Below are 23500 nucleotides of genomic sequence, written 5' to 3'. Positions count from 1 at the left end.
TTACAACAGTTTTTTATTTCCCCATTTTTTAACAGATGAAGAAACTGAGGCATTAAATGGTTAAGTAACTTGCTAAAGATTGTAAGCTAGTAAATCATAGAGCCAGAGCTGAAGCTCAATAGTTGAGCTTCACTGGTTCCATCTGGGTTCTGAACACTTAACATCTAGACCTCCTATCCCTGTTGGTGAGTTCTGGTTAGAGTGATGTTAGTCCTCCAGAGCCACCATGTTTTGTCTCTGGGTGGCTGTATTTGAGCTTGACATGTTTTTTCTGGTGATAACATTTAGGAAAGCAGGTTTGCTCGAACTTCAAGACAGAGACTTACTTCCTTTCACTTGCTATAGAAGCTGAAAGAAGCTGAAGCAGCATGAGAATCCTGGCTCTGAGGCTGGTACAGGCAGGTATTACAGGAAGGGACAGGACTTGGCCCTCTCCCTTTACTCTCTAGATTTTCCTGGGAGCACTCAGCCTTCACCTTCTGTCGCTTAGGGTTTGGGTGGAAATGGCTGAGAATATGTGCTAGGAAGCAGTAAGTGGATGTTTCATTTTCCTTAATTGTCCAAAAATGTGGAACATGTTATCCTTTAGAAACCATGTTGTAAATGGCAGCAACATTCCCAGGCCAGCTCAAAAAACCTATAATGTGGCTAAAATATATGCTTACAGCTGTATTGTTTCCTAGTTTTTTGTTTTCGTTGCAATTGTATAGTATTTTATTTGTCTTATGAGCTATTGGGCTAGCTGAGAACTTAGCTGCATCGTTTATGTCGGAAAATGCATTCCAAACAGCTAAGACCATGTATGTATCTTAGTGTAGAGCTAACTTTATCCATGGCATAGATCATTGACTACCTGAACACTGCTCCAAGTAAACTGAACAATACCATCACCATTTTTTTGACGGTAAAGAGAAAAACATCTCAGTAAGACAGAGAAACATTTTCTATGGATATACTGTGACTAAGACCAAATTTTAGTTAGCTAGGATATTTTTTAAATTGTAGCAATATGTAAATTCATCTGTTTTTCATTTGTTACATATGGGTTTTTATTTACCAACCCCCCTAAACATTGAAATATATTCATGTAGCTACCTGAACCACTCGTAGATCTTCAGACTTGTGCGGCAAAAGGAATGATAATTATAATCTGCTTCAGGCTACAGGCTAGAATAATTCAAAAGGAAATGTGCATTACTAATGCAGCAGAGCTCATAAATTCTCAATGTCAGTTTGCCATTTATGCAGTCAGTCTGGTTGGCTAGAGGCAAAAAGACTAGGGTTACATAATATTTATGAGGTCTGAAGTTAGCCATCACCAAACCCAAATATTGCCAGTGTTTCAGATTACTCATTAAAGTCAGCATCATCTAGTCACAGCAATGGAGTTGGGAGCAGGGTGGATTTGGTAGTGATGAAACATTAGTTATAAGTATAAATTCTGTCCATTTTAGTCCACTGCTACCTCCTTTACAGGATTTATAGCCTTCCTATTTTATATATTGCCCCTGAGATACCTACATTCTGCAAAAATCTACTTGCCACCTAAGGTTTCATAACACAAAGGTGGGAATGGGACTTTCTTTGCTCTGCAGTGTTTCTCCAACCCTCCTCGTGTTTAACTCCTGAGAAGACCTCCTGCCTCTCTGTACATCATCACAATGGCCAAGTCTCAAAAACTTTTAGATCCCAGCTAGTACCTTATGTCATACTGTGCTCAGAAATAATTAAGTGTCCAGACCCACTGCTCTAGTGCACTTCAGGAGTTTGACTTGTGTAGGGTAATGAGCAGCTACAACTCCAGGCCTCAGGGTTACTCCCAGGAAACACTGTGGCTGTGAACTGCAAATTAAAAATGTGTGTACAGTTGTACAGTTTTGACCATCAAGAAGCACTAGTCCTGGGGCTGTTCCTAACTGCTTTCTTTGTATTTTCACATAAGAACAGGGCATCCCAGAATTACAATAACCCTTTCATTTCCTACGCTTCTTAGAAGTCTTCAGGAAGGATGAGTTTCGGTATTGTTGGTGGTGGGTTTTTTGCGGGGTGGGGGTGATGAAGCAAATACCTTTAAAACTTTTTTTTTTGAGACCAACTCTCACTCTATCGCCCAAGCTGGAGTGCAGGGGCTCCATCTCGGCTCACTGCAACGTCCGCCTCCCGGGTTCTGAAGCGATTCTCCTGCCTCAGCCTCCCCAGTAGCTGGGACTACAGGCGCCCACCACCATGCCCGGCTAATTTTTTGTATTTTTAGTAGAGACGGGATTTCACCGTGTTAGCCAGGATGGTCTCAATCTCCTGACCTTGTGATCTGCCCGCCTCGGCCTCCCAAAGTGCTGGGATTACAGGCGTGAGCCACCGTGGCCCAGCCTTTTTTTTTTTTTTTTTTTTTTTGAGACGGAGTCTTGCTCTGTCGCCCAGGCTGGAGTGCAGTGGCGCCATCTCAGCTCACTGCAACCTCTGCCTCCCGGGTTCAAGTGATTCCCCTGCCACAGCCTCCTGAGTAGCTGGGATTACAGGCATCCGCCACCAGTCCCAGCTAATTTTTGTATTTTTAGTAGAGACAGGGTTTCGCCATGTTGGCCAGGCTGGCCTCGAACTCCTGACCTCGTGATCTGCCCGCCTTGGCCTCTCAAAGTGCTGGGATTACAGGCGTGAGCCACCTTCCTGGCCAAAACTTTGTTTTGTTTTTTTTTGTTTTGAGACGGAGTCTCACCCTGTCGCCCAGGCTGGAGTGCAACCGCCTCTCTGGTTCAAGTGATTCTTCCGCCTCAGCCTCCCGAGTAGCTGGCATTACAGGCGCCCGCCACCACGCCCAGCTAATTTTTGTATTTTCAGTAGAGATGGGGTTTCACCATGTTGGCCAGGCTAGTCTCGAACTCTGTACCTCGTGATCTGCCCACCTCAGCCTCCCAAAGTGCTGGGATTACAGGTGTGAGCCACTGCGCTCCGCCCAAAAGTTTTTTTTAGTGAAAAAAGTTGTAAGGATTTCAGTTATACCAGGATTATAGCTTAACTTTCAGGATTTCATTTTACCCCTTTCTCTACTGTTACCTGTATTTAAAAATATTAAAAAGTCCTTTTTTTTCTGTCAACTATATGGCATAGTGATTTTATTCCAGACTAGTAGGTGGAGTCGGAAGTGGTATTCTGAAACACGTGGAGGAAACTACATCAGGAGAGCATTTGCCCTAAGGGAGCAATAGTGAGAGGATCCCCACACTCTCTTCGAAAATTTTAAGACATCCTGCTATTCCCAGGGGAAAATCAAACTAAATACACAGGGTTCTAGGAACTAGAGCTATACAGAGTCCTTGTTCAGCAGAGTGTCAGATTCGTTTTAAATTTATTTTTGTTCAAAGTTTTTTTTTTTATCTCCTTTACTGTTATAAGACTAGGGGAAATATCATAATTGATTGTGCTATTTGCTTTGATACATTCAGGCCCTCTTGTACCCAATAGCCACAGTTACAGAACTGAACAGTATACAAGAACTGAATGAGTCTGAGGCCCCCACAAAAGCATATTATGTAAAGCAAAAACAAACAAACAACCCACTTAAGGTTGGGTGCGGTGGCTCATGCCTGTAATCCCAGCACTTGGGGAGGCCGAGGTGGGTGGATCATGAGGTCAGGAGTTTGACACCAGCCTGGCCAATATGGTGAAACCTCGTCTCTACTAAAAATACAATAATTAGCTGGGCGTGGTGGTGCGTGCCTGTAGTCCCAGCTACTTGGGAGGCTGAGGCAGAAGAATCGCTTGAATTCAGGAGGCGGAGGTTTCCGTGAGCCGACATCATGCCACTGCACTCCAGCCTGGGTGACAGAGCAAGACTCTGTGACAAAAAAAAAAAAGAACCCACTTAAATGCTCATCATTGGTTAAAGAAGGTGTTGTGTGACCTGTCCATAAAGGAATTCATGAAACAACTAATTTCATCCCCCAAAAGAAATGACCTAATGTATATATAATTTTTTTTTTTTTTTTAAGATGGAGTCTTACTCTGTTGCCCAGGCTGGAGTGCAGTAATGCCATGTCAGCTCACTGCAACCTCCGCCTCCCATATTCAAGCAATTTTCCTGCCTCAGCCTCCCCAGTAGCTGGGATTACAGGCACCCACCACTATGCGCAGCTAATTTCTTTTTTTTTTTTTTTTTTGAGACGGAGTCTTGCTCTGTCGCCCAGGCTGGAGTGCAGTGGCCGGTTCTCAGCTCACTGCAAGCTCCGCCTCCTGGGTTCACGCCATTCTCCTGCCTCAGCCTCCCGAGTAGCTGGGACTACAGGCGCCGCCACCTCGCCCGGCTAGTTTTTTGTATTTTTAGTAGAGACGGGGTTTCACCATGTTAGCCAGGATGGTCTCGATCTCCTGACCTCGTGATCCGCCCGTCTCGGCCTCCCAAAGTGCTGGGATTACAGGCTTGAGCCACCGCGCCCGGCCTGCGCAGCTAATTTCTATATTTTTAGTAAAGACGGGGTTTCACCATGTTGGCCAGGCTTGCCTTGAACTCCTGACCTCAAGTGTTCCACCTGCCTCGGCCTTCCAAAGTGCTGGGATGAACCACCGTGCCTGGCCAGAAATATATATATTTGTTATTTAAAAAATATATGTATGTGTGTGTTTGTGTGTGTGTGTGTGTGTGTGTGTGTGTGTGTATGTGTATATATATATATATATATATATATATTTTTTTTTTTTTTTTTTTTTTTTAAGACAGGATCTCATTCTGTTCCCCTGGCTGGTCTCAAACTCCTGGACTCAAGCAATCTTCCCACCTCAGCCTCCCAAGTAGCTGGGATTTTAGGCACCCGGCTATGAGAAATATTTTCAATATTAGATCCTTACAAAAAAAGTATTTTATTGGAGCTTTACTTTGCTGGCACTTCCAACACCTCTTAGTTTATCCAGTCCGGCACTCCATATTTGGAAGGAGGGAAGATAATATTTGGGGAGAGGCAAGGTAAGAGAGGGATGAGCTGGCAGTGATGGAAAGCAAAGTCAACGTAACCCCAGTTGGTCACAACTCACTAACCTCCAATGGAGAAAATGTGTGTGTCTGCATGTATGTTTGATTTTCAATATATGAAAGAACATAAAAATATGACATTAGAGTATTATACTTCAATTTTTAAAACAAGTTTTTTTAAAAAAGTAAGTTTAATGTTTTATAAAAATTATTGTATTTATATATAATAGCATTATATTCCATTATAAAAATTTCATTTATAGTAGCAACCAAGGAGTTAAAAAAAACCCAAGGATAGACAAATAACAAGAAATGTACAAGGCCTATGTGAATAAAGCATTAGATCTCCACTGATGGACATTTAAGAACACTGTAGGAAATGTGAAGACATTTCTTATCTTAAAGAAGACAGTTAAATATTTTAGAGTCAACTGGACATGGTGGCTCACACCTGTAATTCCAGCACTGTGGGAGACCAAGGCAGGAGGATCACTTGAATCCTGGAGTTTGAGACTAGCCTGGGCAACATAGTGAGACCCTGTCTCTACAAAATAAAAAAAATTATTGGGCATGGTGGCATGTGCCTGTGGTCCCAGCTACTTGGGAGGCTGAGGCAGGAGGATTGCTTGAGCCCACGAAGTTAAAACTGCAGTGGGATATGGTTGCAACACTGCACTTTGTCTGGGTGACACAGCAAGACCCTGTCTCAAAAAAAAATTATAACCATATTGTCCTTAATCTGTAAATTCAACGTAAACCCAATTTTGTGGCCAAAAACACTTTAAACATGGTGGAAATACAAAAAGCAAGCTGAAAAACATAGTTGAAACAATGTAGTACACACGTTTAATGTTTCTAATTCACAGAGTACTCTTAAAAATAAGTCAGGTGGGCTGGGCACAGTGGCTCATGCCTGTAATCCCAGCACTTTGGGAGGTTGAGGCGGGTGGATCACGAGGTCAAGAGATCAAGACCATCCTGACAAACACGGTGAAACCCCGTCTCTCCTAAAAATACAAAAAAAAAAAAAAAAAAAAAAAAAAAAAAAAAAAATTAGCTGGGTGTGGTGGCATGCGCCTGTAATCCCAGCTACTTAGGAGGCTGAGGCAGGAGAATCACTTGAACCCGGGAGGCAGAGGTTGCAGTGAGCCGAGATCGCACCACTGCACTCCAGCTTGGTGATAGAGCGAGATTCTGTCTAAAAAATAAAAATAAAGTAAGTCAGGTGAAGAGGCTGGGCTTGGTGGCTCACGCCTGTAATCCCAGCACTTTGGGAGGACAAGGAGGGTGGATCACTTGAGGTCAGGAGTTCGAGACCAGCCTGGCCAACATGGTGAAACCCTATCTCTACTTAAAATACAAAATTAGCCGGGTGTGGTGGCACATGCCCGAAATCCCAGTTACTCGGGAGGCTGAGGCAGGAGAATTCTTGAACCTGGAAGATGGAGGTGGTGCCACTGCACTCCAGCCTGGGTGACAGAGCAAGACTTTGTCTCAAAAAAATAAAGAAATCGGCCGGGCGCGGTGGCTCAAGCCTGTAATCCCAGCACTTTGGGAGGCCGAGACGGGCGGATCACGAGGTCAGGAGATCGAGACCATCCTGGCTAATACGGTGAAACCCCGTTTCTACTAAAAAAATACAAAAAAAAACTAGCCGAGCGCGGTGGCGGGCGCCTGTAGTCCCAGCTGCTCGGGAGGCTGAGGCAGGAGAATGGCGTAAACCCGGGAGGCGGAGCTTGCAGTGAGCTGAGATCCGGCCACTGCACTCCAGCCCAGGCGACAGAGCGAGACTCCGTCTCAAAAAAATAAATAAATAAATAAAAAATAAAATAAAATAAAGAAATCAATCAGGTGAAAAACAACCCAAGAGGCCTAATAGAAGACTTCACAAAAGAGGATACAGAAATAAACAAAGGATAAGATCTTTAACCTCAGGAGTATCTGAAGAAAAATGAGTAAAAGTGAGATACCATTTTTCATTTTTCTTCAGACTAACAGATTTTAACGTTAAACTATTGGTAAAGGTATAGAAAATAGGCATCATTAGTAATACAAATTACAGTGTTTGTGAACAGTTTTGCAAATAAGTTAAAGTTGTGCATATTTCTTAACCTACAAGTACTTTTACACATTTAAACTAAAAAGAAGTAATCACTGTGCAACTGTACTTGAAAAAGCACATTATATAAAGCAAAAAAATCAAAACAGAAAGGACCTACCAAAATGCTCATCATTGTTTAAATAAGGTACTATATAATCCCTTCGTATAAGGGAATGCTCCAAAACCACTAAAAAGGATCATATATAAGCTGGGCGCAGTGGCTCATGCTTGCAGTCCCAGCACTTTGGGAGACCGAGGTGGGCGGATCACTTGAGGTCGGGAGTTCGAGACCAGCCTGACCAACATGGAGAAACCCCATCTCTGCTAAAAAATATAAAATTAGCCGGGCGTGGTGGCGCATGCCTATAATCCCAGCTACTCGGTAGGCTGAGGCAGGAGACTCACTTGAACCTGGGAGGCGGAGGTTGTGGTGAGCCGAGATCGCACCGTTGCACTCCAGCCTGAGCAACAAGAATGAAACTCCATCTCAAAAAATAAAAAGGATTATATATATGATGGAGGATGTATATATGATGGAGGATATATATATATGACGGAGTTCTTTAGTGGTGATTTGTGAGATTTTGGTGCACCTATGCTGCTGTGTATTTTCATACATACGATAAGCCTGACCCTACTCTCGGAGCTCAGCCTCACTTAGAGCTGGGCTTCCCAAATTTTATTTTATTTTTTTCTGGAATGAAAAAAGTTTCAAAGATTGCAATGTAATGCTTTTTTTTTTTTTTTTTTTTTTTTAATTACACTTTGGTATCTCAGAAATGTCTTTCTGTGGGTGTTTACTTCGATTCTGAAAATAGAGCTAGGGTCTTGAAGTGGTTTCTGAATAAATGATGAAACATATGTTCAAAGTCTGTAACTCTTCCTTCTCCTTAACCACATCCTAGATAATCCACTGATGGTAAGTGTCATTTGTGTGAATAGATTCTCTAGTTTTAGTTTTCAAGGACCTTTTTTTTTCATTTTAGCTGTCTGGATGATTAATGTGACTAGGAAAATACTGTTGACCCATTTAAATCATGTCAGACAGCATCCATTGCTCATCTACATAATGAAATACACACTGAACATTACAGCTTAAGTGTGGGAGCCAGTGAACTACAAAATAATATTTTAGTCATTTAGATTATGAAATAAAATATAAGACATTAGGACTAACTATAGCATTAAATATTAAACTCTTCAAATGGTAATTGTCAGTAAAAACAACTTTTAAACCAAAACAACTAGTAGCATTTCTGTTTTAGTAGCTAATTAGAGGAAGTGGGGGTGGTTGCATGCAACAGAATGAATTTAAGAAGAGTCTTTATGTCAAAGTGTCTGTTAATATTACTTGACTATTATGGGACTTATTGTAAATAGTTGAGTTTTTCAGTTAATCAGTGGTTGTGAAATAATAGTTTTCTGACAAAATTAGAAAAAATTGTTTGACATTTTTATCATAGTTTCATTAAACTGGTCTCTGAATAATTTTAAAGATAACTAATTTATAGCTGAAACTATTTCAATCAATGATCTAATAACAAAGATAAGCTTTGACAGCTTTAAAAATATTTAAATTTTGTAAGGACATCATTTGCACAGTGATTAAATAAATGCAAAATTTAAAGGCACTGAATTTAGGCTATCGGGTTTCCATGGTTACACCTTTCCAAGTTATTTTGTGTATTGTGTAAATAGGTCTGTGAGGCACTGATAATTATTTGTTTTTTTGTTTGTTCTGTTGGTAATTCTGTGTTTAGCTGAATTTAATACAGTTCACACGGCGTGCTTTGGTTTATGTATATTTTAGTGTTTGTGATTGACAGTGATTGAGCATTTCTTATGGAGTGCTTGCCTTTTTTGTCATAAGTGATGTATGTTGGTAGTGCTTGAAATGTAAATAAGTTTTTCCTGTAGCACTGTTTAATAAAGAGGAATTTTTATGCAAAGAAGACTTCTTGATACATTTAAACAATAAGGTTTATTGAGCTCTGAAATATTTCTGCTAAACAGATTGCACACCAAGACAAATAGGTTTAAATTCTTACAAACTGAGGTTACCAAGGGCAACATTAAAGTTTATGGCTAAGCACAGCATTGGCTGAATGGTATTTAGTAACAGAATAAAAAAGGCTGAATTCTTTTTTCTTTTTTTTTTTTTTTGAGACAGGATCTCACTTTCTTGCCCAGGCTGGAATGCAGTGGTGCGATCTTGGCTCACTACAGCATCGGCCTCCTGGGCTCAAGTTATCCTCCCACCTCAGTCTTCCGAGTAGCTGGGACTACAGGCACATGCCACTACGCCTGGCTAATTTTTGTATTTTTCACAGGGACGCGGTTTCACCATGTTGCCCCAGGCTGGCCTTGAACTCCTGAGCTGAAGGGATCCGCACGCCTCGGCCTCCCAAAGTGCTCAGATTATACACGTGAGCCACAGCACTCAGCCAAAATAGCAGCATTCCGATCTCACTCTTAAAATTGTTTGTGATAGTACACTTTACAGGGAATGTCTTCAATGCAAAATAGAATCTTCCTATAACATAATTTCTCCCATCCCACCCTTTCACAAATTTAAGAAGTATTCTTATATATTTAGAAAGATATGATTCTTGGAAAAAGCCAGGGTCTTTTATGCCTATGGATGTAGGAAGGAATTTTCCTTAGACCTCACCATTAACCATCAGCATACTAGCAAGGGCCTAGCAGGAACTCTCAGGAAAACATCAAAATTAGGCTGTCCATAATTCATCCTACTGAGTGTGAGCCTTCTCTCATACACTACAATCATGAAATGCTGTCCAGTTTGTAAAGTGTTTCTACATCTGCAGTCTCATTTGGGGTTCAGGTTGGCCCTGTGATGGAGTGAGGAGAGGCCCAGTGCTTTGGATAGTGTCACTTTTAAGTAGCAGCTCTGGGACCCAACCTAGGATCTCATGATTACTTTATGAATTACTTGCTTTGTGGATTATCCAAGGCACGTTGTAAAATTCAGGCTGGTTTCTACCTACTGATTAGTCCGTTTTAGAGTGACCTCCTCCCACAGTCAGGTAACCAATGGTAGTAATTACCATTTATTGAGTGCTTACCTTATGCCACTTTCGATATATCATGTCATACAATTATCATAGCAACCCTGTGAGGAAGGTATTGTTATCCACAATAACAAATGAGGAAACTAAGGCTTAAAAAATTTAACTAACTTGTTTACGTCAACCAATAGTACTCAGACAAGGAAAACCAATTTAAACAAGAGCTCAAGTAAATATAAATAAGAAGGCATATCTTTTTTTTTTTTTTTTTTTTTTTGAGACGGAGTCTCGCTCTGTCGCCCAGGCTGGAGTGCAGTGGCCGGATCTCAGCTCACTGCAAGCTCTGCCTCCCGGGTTCACGCCATTCTCCTGCCTCAGCCTCCCGAGTAGCTGGGACTACAGGCGCCCGCCACCTTGCCTGGCTAGTTTTTTGTATTTTTTAGTAGAGACAGGGTTTCACCATGTTAGCCAGGATGGTCTTGATCTCCTGACCTCGTGATCTGCCCGCCTCGGCCTCCCAAAGTGCTGGGATTACAGGCTTGAGCCACCGTGCCCGGCCTAAGAAGGCATATCTTTTGGAGGAAATTCTCATGGTGCATTCACAAGCAAAATATAAAATTTTAAATTTCACACTGTTTCCTTCTTTTTTACCCCCAAATTGACTGTACCTTATTAGGCATTCAAGGGTTGAGGTTTCTTTGTAACACTCCAGTAGCAGTATACTTCAAAAAGTGTCCCGTCCCCTCAGACAATAAATATGTTTCAAATGTTTTACACATCAAATATTTTGGTATCGTGGCAATATTAAAAACTTTAAATATGAGATGATGAATTTGTAATTTTACTGTGTGAATAATCTTGGTGTTGGCTAAGTGTTTTCAGATATGAGAAGCAAGCAGCCTGCTAAATACAGATAAAGAGTACATGTTTTGTTGGTGATTGTGGTGGTTTTAATTTTTAACGTTTTTAAATTTTTATTTTATTTTAACTTGTTTAAGGCAGGGTCTCACTCTGTTGCCTAGGCTGAAGTGCAGCAGCGCAGTCTCGGCTCACCGCAACCTCTGCCTCCTGGGCTCAAACCATCTTCCCACCCCAGCCTCCCAAGTAGGTGTGTGCCACCATGCCCGGCTAATGTTTGTATTTTTTGTAGAGACAAGGTTTCACCATGTTTCCCAGGCTGGTCTCAAATTCTTGGACTCAAGCAATCTGCAGCTCTCAGCCTCCCAAAGTGCTGGATTTATAGGCATCAGCCTGGCTTAATTTTTAATCTTGAGTACAAAAAGTAACAGATAGTTGAACATTCGTATCCTTAAATATATAAGTATATATATTTAAATATTTATATTTATGTTTACCTATATACATATATTTACTTATATACATATTTATATTTATGTTTACTTATATACATAGACATACACACACATATATATGGGCCAAATTGTAAGCAGCCTTCTATGGAGCTCCCCTTTTAAGCCTGTGCCATTTTAACACATTGTACTTTTTGCATTAATACCCAAAACTGTCGAGTGAGTATTCATATGGTCAACCAAGTATACCTAGTGGAATTGAGTGTAAAACTATTTGTGGCAACATAACTATACCAGTCCAAAAAGCTGCCTTCAGAAAATTTGGAACTTTTGCTTTTACTAAAGAGGTTAGTGTATACTTTCTCTTTATTCTTCTGGTTGAAAATAACTCCTTGGTGAGTGATCTTGGCTTCTGTTGTCGTGAATCTGTGTACTGTCAACTGCAGAAGCTTGGAAATATGTTGTTTTCCTGAAGCATTAGCTTTCTTATTTTAGGTGGTAATTATTGACCTATCTACCTACCCATTTACCACTCCTATTGACTGGTTACAGGGCAGAGACAAAACTCCTACTGTTGTCAAAATACCACGATAAGACTTATATTCACATGTTTTCTTTCTATCCCATGCCTTTCACTTAAGAGATGTACAGTGAAAATTTTCTCAGGAAGTTTAAGGTGTAGGGTTTTTTGTTTTTTGTCTTACTTGTTTTGGGTATTGATACTACAATTTTGGTCAAAGCTCTGAGCTATTTCATCACAATGGTTTGCTTATGTGGCAATAACTTTAAATGGCCCATTGAAAAGAAAAAAGGAAAGAAAGACATCCAACAGAATACCTAGGGCATGCTGTATATAGAATTCAGTTGACACTATTATAATATGAAGACTGAAATCATGCTCTTTTCAAATGCTTTAATATAATTTAAAAATATATTAAAGCTGTGTTTTTGATCATAGATTATAAGCCCTCATATCTTCTGTTACTGGGTATTTTAATACAAAATAACTAATATTTTAAGTAGTATATGACGGTAGTATTTATGAATAGTCTGGAGGTTTTTTTAAGAATTAAAGAAGGATTTTCTCACTATATCAGTTTTTTTAAAAAACTCATGATGTTTTTATATAGACTTTCTCTAAAATTGAGTTCCATGTGTGATTCCTATGAAATTGCTCTTCTGGTTCTGATTTGTGTGCTTTAATATAAAATCGTTCTGTTTTCCTCTTCTTTAACCAAAGTGTGTGAGGTAACAGGAATGTTTCTTTTGAGAGACTTTGGAAGGTTGAAATTTGCCAGATGTTCTGTGCTAAACTAGAAGTGTGCATTCCCTGGGTACCAGGACTGTGTGAAATTCTTTCCTATATCTTTGACAGAGCATTTGGTTTTAGTTCATTTTAGTGTTGTGCTTGTACTCTGATCAGACCTTGTCTTTTATTCTGTGTTTAAATGATATTACGGCATCCAGAAAATCTGGCAAAGAAAATGATATTTTGATGACATTTTTCACAGGGCTCAACTAGAATGAATTATTACATTTTAACCATGGCCCTAATAAACAGCTTCTTTATTTCCTCTGTAAGGATACAATATTTCTTTGTCTAAGAAGTTGCCTGAGTATATGTATTGTTGAAATGCTAAAAAGCTGCTTTTCTCTAAACTTTAGCTGAGAGACAATGGAATTTGCCAAGTATATACCATTTCATTGTGATTCAATACTTTATGATTATAAAGATGAATTTAAATTCTGAAGTAAACTTTTTTGTCTCAAATGGAGAAATTCCATGCAATAGCCCTATTGTACAAATTAAACATTTCTATGTAACTTCTACTTATCCACCAAACGATCAGCTTTTAGTTTTATACTTGATTTCTAACTATAATCTTTGGCACCCTTCCCCCAGCTATAATTGGGCCAGCCTAAAGGAATTTTTTTTTCCTAGACTCACAAGCAGGAGCCTACATTATTAAGTAGGAATGTTTATAGATCTGTGTTTCTAGAGTAGGTTGAGGTGTTTTTGTTTCCCAAAAAGAGGGGAATGCTTCTTGTTTAAATACAGATGCCTGTGGGCTGGTGGTGTACATTAGTGAATAATCACATATTATCGGATTTAGCTTTTGTAAAGAAGCAAAATGAAGTATTTTCGTAAACCATTTCTGAACTTGTCATTGATGTTATCTTCTATCAGTTGCTATTAATAATTTTATTTAAAGGAGGAGGGATATAGTACAGAGCCAACTTCTTGATTAGGCCTTAGGGAAGGTCATGTTTTGCAGTGACCTGGGCACCATTCTTAAATGTTGTTATTATTGGAAGAGGGTACCCTCAGGCTGCTGCCCTTCCTCTCCCCAGAAGTGCTCTATGACCGACTTTCCAGTTCATCTTTTCTAGAACCAGGACTCCCAGGCTGTAGATGAATTCTGACATCTACAGACCAGTATCCATCTCAACTTCATTTGAGGTGAAGTTTTATTAGTAGTAGTGGCCCAGTCCTACCTTAATTTGAGAATGATGCATCTTCATAAAAATTGCAAACTTAGAGCAGTAAACAACTAGGATGAACTTTCATGCTTCAGCATAAAAGTGAATTATGACTTTTTTGTCACTTAAAATATTTTACACATTTCCTTTTTATTTCTGTGGGATCTTTGTTACTGTTTTAGTGGTCTTAGGTAAAAATAACTTCAAGGACAACACTGTTGGATGTGAAGTAGAATATTTATTTCAGACAAGTATTATGCCCATATATTTTAGATTCAGCTATGTGCTTTATTTTCAGCATTAAAGAAAATGAGCTGTTTTCCAACACCTGCATACCAACTGGGCCTGCATCCTCTTTAGAAATGTTGTTTAATAAATAAACACTGTGACTTTATCATCCAGAGGCTGTTGCCAAATGCTGTTAATTAGGCCAAAAAAATGTTTTTTAAAAGTTGGTGAAACAGATCCACTTTTCTCTCTGTAATGGCATCTTAGCTTGAAATCCAGGAAGCAGTGGTGTATGGTGTCCATATCCACGATTTCCTGCATTGGAGAAAAAGTGTGGAAAGCATCTGGGGAAAAGGAGGCTCTTTACCAGCTTGTTTCCTGTAAGTTCAATTGGAAGACCTTGTCTGTGCAAATAGATTTCAAAATAGAGCCTGCCCTTTGACTGTCTCCATAATTACATGGCTCGCTCTGTATTTTATTTGGCAGCCAGAGCAGTTAACCCCTGGAAGGAAGGGGCTGATGGCATGGCCAACTTGGCTTCCCAGACATGTCCATGGGAATGAATAAACCACTGTTTGGAGAAGCCCATAGCTAAAAACACACTAGAATAGTTTGTAACTGAACTGGAACTCTTTTAAAACAAGTTTACTAAAATTTATTATGATAAGTTAAAAAACTTAACTTTGTCCTTATTGTGCATATTGTAGACTGTATTAATTGTTTTAAAAAATTGGAAATTGGGGGAGTTCCTTGTTGCCTTGATGTAATCAACATCTGTCAACAGATGAATTTGCTTTTGTTTAGTTTCAAGGGTTCTTTTCCTTTAGCTTTGTGCAGTCAGTATCTGCTTCAGCCTGGGGCATTCCCTAGTAGTGCATGTGGTTTTTTTTCCCTCAACAAATGCACAGGTTATTTCTTGTGAAATGTGAGCTTCCCTTCTGCTTTAAGTTGCCTGGAGATGGGAAGGAACCTTCAATCTTTCTCATTTATTTTGAAACATACACCTTAGTACTAGATTATAAAAATCAATAGAAGAGTTATATCGAGTGATACAGACTATTTAATTTTTCTTTAGCAACATTTGTACACGTTATGAAACCTGTTAAGCAATCAGTCAGTGTTTTAGGTCAAGAAATATAAGGCATGGTTGTATCTGCAGTGTTCTTGTGGACTTGAAGCACACAGCGCTGTAAGAGCCTGTGCTCCTACCCTGAGTAATTGGTTGGAGTTCATGAAGTGTAATCTTTCTGTGGGTCTAAATCAGCACCTGGAAAATATATTCCTATGCTACCATCCCTTCTGAGCTTACTGTAGGAGGCAACATTTTTAAACAGTTAAAAATGTATCAGATTGCTGTCACAAAGTAAATTGGGATTTTTTTGTTGTTAAAGTTAATATATTATTAAGCAAATCATTTGGTTTAACATTAAAATCATCAATGAATGTAAGAATCATATTTGAAAATGAATTAGCAAAACGTTGTTTTTCTCTCTTGGTAATCATAAATCATTTAAATCTGGCAGGCATTCCTCTCTTCATCCAAAATAATTGCCTCCATTTGTAAAATCAATTAGATGTTAACATGCTATAAATAATAGTTTTGTTACTAGACTTTGGCATTTACTGATCATTATGAAAAAAATATATTCAGTAAGACATTTTACAGGGTGTCTTTTAAATCACATATTATCTCTGGTTGACATTGGTAGCTAATGTAAAGTAGTGCCAAGCTACTTTATTGTGTTGTTTTCTACCCAGATATTTGATACCTCTGCAGTGTAACGTAACTGAGGATTGATGGCACACTGCAGGGTGAAAGTGCTTCCCTGGAAACCTACAATGAAAAAGATGTGTGTTGGTAGCCCACACTTCAGCACAAATGTACTTTGTTCAGTTTTACAACTGCTTAAAATAATAAGCATTTTAAATGTCTCTGAAAGTTCATTCAGACCTCTCCCTTAAAAATACTTGTTGACCAAAAGAAAACTCACATTTTCAGGGATAAAATCAGCTTAATTAAGGGTCATTAGTAAAGGTGCACATGAAAACCCAGGGCTCAGTGGGTGAAATGGAAGCATTTCATTATGTAGTATAGGATGCATGAGCAGATAACAATTAAAATGGACCCTGAGTAAGAGGCCAATAAATATAGGGCATATTGTGTACAGCAACATTAGTTATTTAAAATGCATTCCTCCCTCCATCATACTTGAATTCTATAATCCCACCTTCAGGCTTAATCTACAAAGGAAAATAAAATGCAGCTTTTAGAAGTGGATGTTATTACTGAATATGAAAATATTTAAAACTGTAACCTAGATTTACATTCCAAATACAAATTTCAAATATGAAAAAATGTGCTGCAGGATCCAGAGGACACAGAGCAATTTCAAGAGACATTCAGGCTGCACAGTGTGTTCTTCCATGGAGTGCAGGAAGCAGTTACCTATAATTTTCAGCGTTCAACTCAGACTAGGTGCTGATAGAATTTTTGTAACACTAAAAATAAGTCTTATTATTACCTTTGATAACAATAAATATTCTAGTATTCATAACAAATAACATATAGATTTACTGCCTAAGAAAACCCTATATAGAGTTGCTGTTAGGTCATCACCAGTAACAATAATACGATCATCTCTTACAAGATCAAATTTGTACAAAGGAACTCCTCGCTGTTCTGGGCTCTTCTACTCCCCTGAGGTTTCTTGTGATTTCCCACTGGTGTCTCTAAAATGTCAGATTAGTCCACTTGCCCCTTGTAGTAATTAGTACACACTTGAGTCTTGTTTCCCCAAATAGCTTTACCAAAACACAGTGTGCAGTGAATCCTGAATGAATGATAGTGTGTGGGAGACAGAGGGGCCATTTCTCTCTTTGAAGATGGTCATCATGCATCAAATTTGTTGTAATATTGGTGGTAGCAAGTTGGAAATTAGATGTAGTTATAAGGTATCAGCAGTGCTTTTGTCAAGAAATGAATTATATATAGGAAATTCAAGAGACCATTTCTACATTGTTCTACATTAGTTACTGTAGTTTGGGTATCCTTTCTGTGACCCTGAATATAATGGATACTGGGGATTTTAATTTTGCTCATTCAGCATTTAGAAAATTTACTACTTATTTATATTATGATAAACAAAGTGGAGGGCCCACCCCTCTTTCTTTGCCAGGCTAATTGGAGGACCATTATCTTCTAAAGGTACCATGACTTATGCCCATTTCTTCATTTCACCTGTGAAAACACCAGATTTTATTTCTAATAAAAAGATGGAATCATTTGTAATGAGTAGTTAGTGGAATAAACACAGTATGGCACCTTATTATCCTGTTGCCTTGTAACAACATTTATAAGGGTGTCTTTTATCAGATTGAAAGAAAAGAATTCGTTTCAAATACAAAAGTGTCTTATGAAAGTGAAATTGCTGAATACAGTGTAGAACCATAATTGTCAACAGATTGGATATGTTCAGGCTGTGTTCCTGACATTTCAAATTTTACCATCCAGTCATGTGTGGGTGTGTCTGCATCTTTTCGGCAGTGAGGCTGTCATTTGACAGGGCAGGTACCTTGGCAACACTGTTCATCCTAAAAGTGAATGTCTCAAAAGCCTCATCCAGATATCCTAGTCTTAGAGGCCTGATGACTTCATGCTTCAAGTTTAAGTACATAGAAAAGATTCCCCCTATAATGACTGTGTACTTGAACTTGATAACACTGATAAAGATGATCTTTCATGTAATCAACCACATTGAAAAAAATCTTCATGAGTCCTAAAATTGATCAGAGGCTACATCTTCCCGATGCCTGGGATGTAGCATGACAATCAGATGGTGCTGAATGAAGGCACACATTTCAGAGCTGAAGGGACCTCAAAGATTGTGAAGCCCAACTCTCTCATTTTACTGAGCTCCTGCATCTCAGAGGGTAATGTCTTTGAAGTACTCAGCACCGAGCTTGGCACCAGTAAGCTCTTGGTCAGTCAGTGTCGACTGTTACTGTTATTGCTCAAGATCACATAGCTCTTAGCAGGACCAGGGGTAGAACTTTCTGTCCAATGCTATGCCACTTTGGTTCTTTTTTCATCATGCATAGCACTATCTGATGTAATCAAATGCATTTGTTGATTTGTCTATGTCTGCCTCCCACTAGAAGGATGTAAGCTCCCTGAGAGTAGGGACCTTGTCACCTCGTTCACCACTGAATTCTCTAATCCAGAGCATGGCACATGCAATGAGTTCATTAAGTAGTTGTTGAATGAATGAAGGCATTTAGAGACCCCTCAGGTAAACATGTTGAAGAGTAGAGAAGGAAAAGAAAAAGAAAGGAGGATTTATGGAGCACCTATTTTTTAAAAGATGGTTTATCTATTTATCTTGTCTCAGCAAATGCTCGCATCAGCTCGTGGTAGAGAGAACACTACTACTTCCATGTAATAGTGAAGAAAATGAGTCTCAGAAGTTTTGGTAACTCACACCTGTTTGACCTTCAAGCTCATGCTGTTTTCACTACCATAGTGCCTCCCAATTGGATCATTTCTAAGAATTTTCATGAAAAGTGTCTTCATTCTAAATGCTAACTAGTTACATGATATGTACATTTTTCATGATTAAAAAACTGACCTTGAAATCTAATCCCTGAAATAATACATTATATAACAAAACACACTAGCGAATAGAACTCATAGAGCCCCTGCACGCTGCTGAGAGGCAACTGGAATGGCAGACACAGCACTGGATTTGGACTTAGAGGATTAAGCTTGGGGCCAGGTCATTGATTACCAGACATGTGAGCCTTAGTTCCTCATCTATAAAGCAGTGATGTTAACAGCTACCTGCCTAATGACAGCTGGTAAGAGATGATGTATGTAGAGCACCTAGCATTGAGCTTAATCTAAATGTCTATTAAATTTTAACCATTGTTATTATTAGTATTTATATTAGTATTATCATTATTAATAGTAATTATAATACTTTCCTCAGAAGGGAAACACTTGTGAGTTTGTGTCTTGTATGTGGTCCTGCCTAGCAATGCAATTAGGGAGGTGGAATCACAGATCGAGTCCACCTGAGTCTTTCCAAAATTTCCATTTCATATCCACAGACTGTCCAACTAATAGTTCTGGCAGCCACCTCCCCGAAGCGTGTGTTTGGTCAGCGAAGGCAGCTTGGTTTGAGGTAGTGGATGGATTAGGTCAACCCATCACTGCTTTTGGAAAAATAACTTAATAGTAGTAGTAACAATAGTTTTATGATGACTTTTAAATTTTCTGGGTGTTTCCCTGTGTTTTAGCTCCAGTTTTTCTCATGCCTGTGAGAGAAGTAATATATTTTGTAGAGACAACTTAGCCTGCTTTCCCTCTCAGCTTTGGGACTTACTGCATGTTCCTTTGTGTGCCTCAGTATTTTCAACTGTGACATGGAGTAATAACAGTTCACAATTCATACAGTTTCTGTGAAGATTAATGAGCTAACATATGTAAAGTGCCTAGTACAGTAATTGAGACATAATAAGTGTTCAGTATTAGAAACTATACTTGAGCCCTGTTTTCCTTCCCATTTTATTTTTTATGTAGTCTTTTTTTAATTTTATTTTTTATTTTTTTATTTTTTGAGACAGGATCTTACTCTGTTGCCCAGGCTGGAGTGCAGTGGTGTGATCATAGCTTAGTGCAATGTCAGACTCTAGGGCTCAAGTGATTCTCCTGCCTCAGCCTCCTGAGTAGTTAGACTCCCGAGTAGCTGGACTGACTCCTGAGTAGCTGAACTTCTGAGTAGCTGGACTACAGTAGCTGGTGGCCCAAGCCACCACATCTGGCTAATTTTTTTTATTTTTTGTAGAGATAGGATCTCACGATCCTCCCACTTCGGCCTCCCAAAGCACTGGGATTATGTATTAGGTTTTTATGTATTCTTGAAAGAACTATTATTTATTGGGTATCTTCTAAATGCAAGGCACTTTCATATTTCTTATTTCAATTAATTTTCACCTGAGACTGAAATGAAGAAACTTGTGCAGGGCCACACAGCTAATAAGTGGTAGAGCTGAAACAAAAGTCCAGGCTTCTACTTTCCAACTGTCTGCTTTTCCTAGGATACTACCCTGTCCCTCATATATCAGTTGACGATACTAGGGTTGGTGGTATTGTCATTTGGAAAATATTATACTTTAAAAACTTTACAGAATACATATCTGCCTCTATCAAGCAACTTTTTTTTTTAGAGAGACAGGAGTCTTGCTTTGTTGCCCAAGCTAGTCTCAAACTCCTGGGTGTAAGCAATCCCGCATCAGCTGCTCTCCAGAGTAGCTGGGACTACATGTATGTGCCACTGGACCTGAGTTTTGCAACTTCTTTTTAAAGAAATGATATTATTGACATTTTGTCTGGTACTTGAAATTGTTTACAATAGTACCCAAAACACCTCTCTAAGTTAGATTCAACAATATTACAGTCCACTTTAAGGAGGAACATAATTGAGTGAAGCCTATCACCCTGAATCACTGACCATTGCGGTTTGTTTGCATCAGTAACTTTCCCCAAGTCAATTAGATATCCAGAGTTTTGAAGCCAGTACTTACCTGCAATTCACGTTTTCATTATGTTTCACAACTGAAATGTTACTCTAGGCCAGTAGTTCTCAAGCTTCGTGTGCGTCAGGACTACCCTGAGGGCTGGTTAAGGCACAGATTGCCCGCCTCCATCACCAATTTCTATGTTTGTAGATCGATACGGGGCCCAAGATTTTGCATCTTTTTTCTTTTTATTTCTTCTTTTCTTTCTTTCTTTCTTTTTTTTTTTTTGAGATGGAGCCTTTCTCTGTCACCCAGGCTGGAGTGCAGTGGCGCGATCTTGGCTCACTGCAACCTCTGCCTCCCGGGTTCAAGCAATTCTCCAGCCTCAGCCTCCCAAGTAGCTGGGATTACAAGGCTTGCGTCACCATGCCCAGCTAATTTTTATAATTTTAGTAGAAACGAGGTGTGGGATTACAGGCGTGAGCCGCCGCACCCAGGCTTGCATCTTTTTTCTATGTGACATTATAGTGCTGGTCTGTGAACCTCATTTTGAGGACTACTGCTCTAGACCAGGATTCAGCAAATGTCTCCTGTAGAGGGCCAAAGAGTACATTTTTTAGGCTCTGTGGAACACATGTTCACAACTACTCAACTACCACTGTAGCTCAAAACCCGCCATAGACATTTGTAAGCAAATGAGGGTAGCTGTGGTCCAATAAACCTTTTATTTATGGGCACCAAGATTTGAATTTCATGTATTACAAAATATTGGGTTAAAAAGTTTTTTTCAACCATTAATAAATGTAAAAACCATTTTTAGGTTTTGTGCTATATAAAAACAGTCAGCAGGCCAGATTTGGCCTTTGAGCTGTAGTTTTCTGACCCCTGCCATGTAGTTGTGACCTGTTGGGGACTTTTAAAACTATTGTCTGGCCAGGCGCAGTGGCTCACGCCTGTAATCCCAGCACTTTGGGATTCCGAGGCGGGCAGATCATGAGGTCAGGACATTGAGACCACCATGGCCAACATGGTGAAACCCTGTCTCTACTAAAAATACAAAAAAATTAGCCAGACCTGGTGGTGCGCCCCTGCAGTCCCAGCTACTCTGGAGGCTGAGGCAGGAGAATTGCTTGAACCTGGGAGGCAGAGGTTGCAGTGAGCCAAGATCGAGCCACTGTACTCCAGCCTAGGCGACAGAGTGAGACTCCGTCTCAAAAAAAACCCAAAAAACAAGCAAACAAACAAACAAAACAAGATTGTTCTAAATATGAAAGTAATGAAATAAAATGAATCAAAATGTTTTCCTGGCTGGATGCAGTAGCTCACACCTGTAACCTCAACACTTTGGGAGGCCGAGGTGGGAGGATCGCTTGAGCCCAGGAGTTTAAAACCAGCCTGGGCCACACAGCAAGACCTTGTCTCTACAAAAAATACAAAAATTAGCCAGGCGTGGTAGCATGTGCCTGTGGTTCCAGCTACTCAAGAGGATGAAGTGGGAGGATTCCTTGAGCCTGAGAATCCAAGACTGCAGTGAACCATGATCGCACCACTGTGCTTTAGCCTGGGCGACAGAGCAAGACCTTGTCTCAAAGAAAAAAAAAAAAGTCTTCCTCTCTACCTCTAGCCCCAACCACATGCCACAGAAAGAGCTACTGTTTATGAATATTAATTTCCAGAAATTGTATGGGCATGTGCAAGCTTATATAAATGTATAAGCTCCTTTTACATTAATGGGTTTTTTATATGTATTTGTTAAGCATTCACTTGTTTCCTAACAGTGTATCGTGACCTCTTTCCATATCAACACATAGAGATGATGATTTAGCCTATTCTTTTTAATAGCTCCAGAATTTTCTGTAAGTATACCATAATATATTTAATCAGTCCCCTACTGGTATTTCCTATTTGGAAACATTTGAGTTGTTTCCCACTTCTTTCTACCACAAATAATGCTGCCATGACGATACATCTTCATACATCCATCATTGCATAGTGTCTGCAGGATAAAGTCCTAGGAGATGAACTGCTGAGTCAAAGGATGTGTGCATTTAAAATTTTGATAGATATTTCTAAATTCCTGTTGTGAGTATTTTGAACCCTATATTCATTTTCTTTCAGTGTTATACTTACATTTTTGCTATTTAGTCTTTATCTGACTTGAACATTCATCACAATGAATTTCAGTATAATGCCTCACTGCACGTGAACTTAACACAGAGTAGTAATCCTATGGAGGGCAAAAAGTGCAGCTGGCAATTTGTCTGTGATTCTTGAAAGGAAAACGGCTTTACAGAGTATAAAGCCATCAAAACAGTACCCTGAATCTAGGGTCGTCTTGGTCATTGCCACATAAGGTATCACAGCAGAAATTGTTCTTTTTACAGCCCTGGTGCTTAGCAGATGTTTCTGTATGTCTGTTTCCCGTTTACCATTGTCACGCATTTATGTAAACATAGTATTAGCTAATAAATACACTGTTACTATTGTACTAGAACTCAGAATACCACTGCTTTCCTTTCTATTTGGGGCTTTTCCTTTTTCAGTCAATAAGGTATTAGAATAATGATTTAATAGGCAACGCCACAACATCTTAAAGTGGAGCACTGTGTTAGGTTGGTTTTTTACTTAGAATATGTCTATTTCTGCTCACAGGTTCTCATAGAATTTTCTCTTCACCACTCAATCATATCTACTTACACAAGCAGTCAAGCCGTCAACAAAGAAGAAATTTCTTTTTTCGGAGACAAAGAGATATTTCACACAGTATAGTTTTGCCGGCTGCAGTTTCTTCAGCTCATCCGGTTCCTAAGGTACTGTATTGCCTATTATCTGCTGCTTTTTCCAGCCAAGATAAAAGTTGACTGCAGAAGTG

The 23500-nt window shown here is 39.4% G+C and overlaps 1 protein-coding gene across 1 annotated transcript in view; it reads left to right on the top strand.

Moving 5' to 3' along the window:
• The window catches only part of METAP1D (methionyl aminopeptidase type 1D, mitochondrial), a 93858-nt gene that overhangs the window by 48378 nt on the left and 21980 nt on the right, over positions 1 to 23500 (top strand). Inside the window, 1 exon segment of the mRNA XM_030916587.1 lies at positions 23281 to 23438. Within this exon segment, the coding sequence (XP_030772447.1) occupies positions 23281 to 23438 (158 nt within the window).

Source organism: Rhinopithecus roxellana, chromosome 14 (genome assembly GCF_007565055.1).
Source record: "Rhinopithecus roxellana isolate Shanxi Qingling chromosome 14, ASM756505v1, whole genome shotgun sequence".
NCBI classification, from domain to species: Eukaryota; Metazoa; Chordata; class Mammalia; order Primates; family Cercopithecidae; genus Rhinopithecus; species Rhinopithecus roxellana.
The sequence above is the reverse complement of the archived record's forward strand: the minus strand, read 5'-3'. Positions and strand labels throughout refer to the sequence as shown.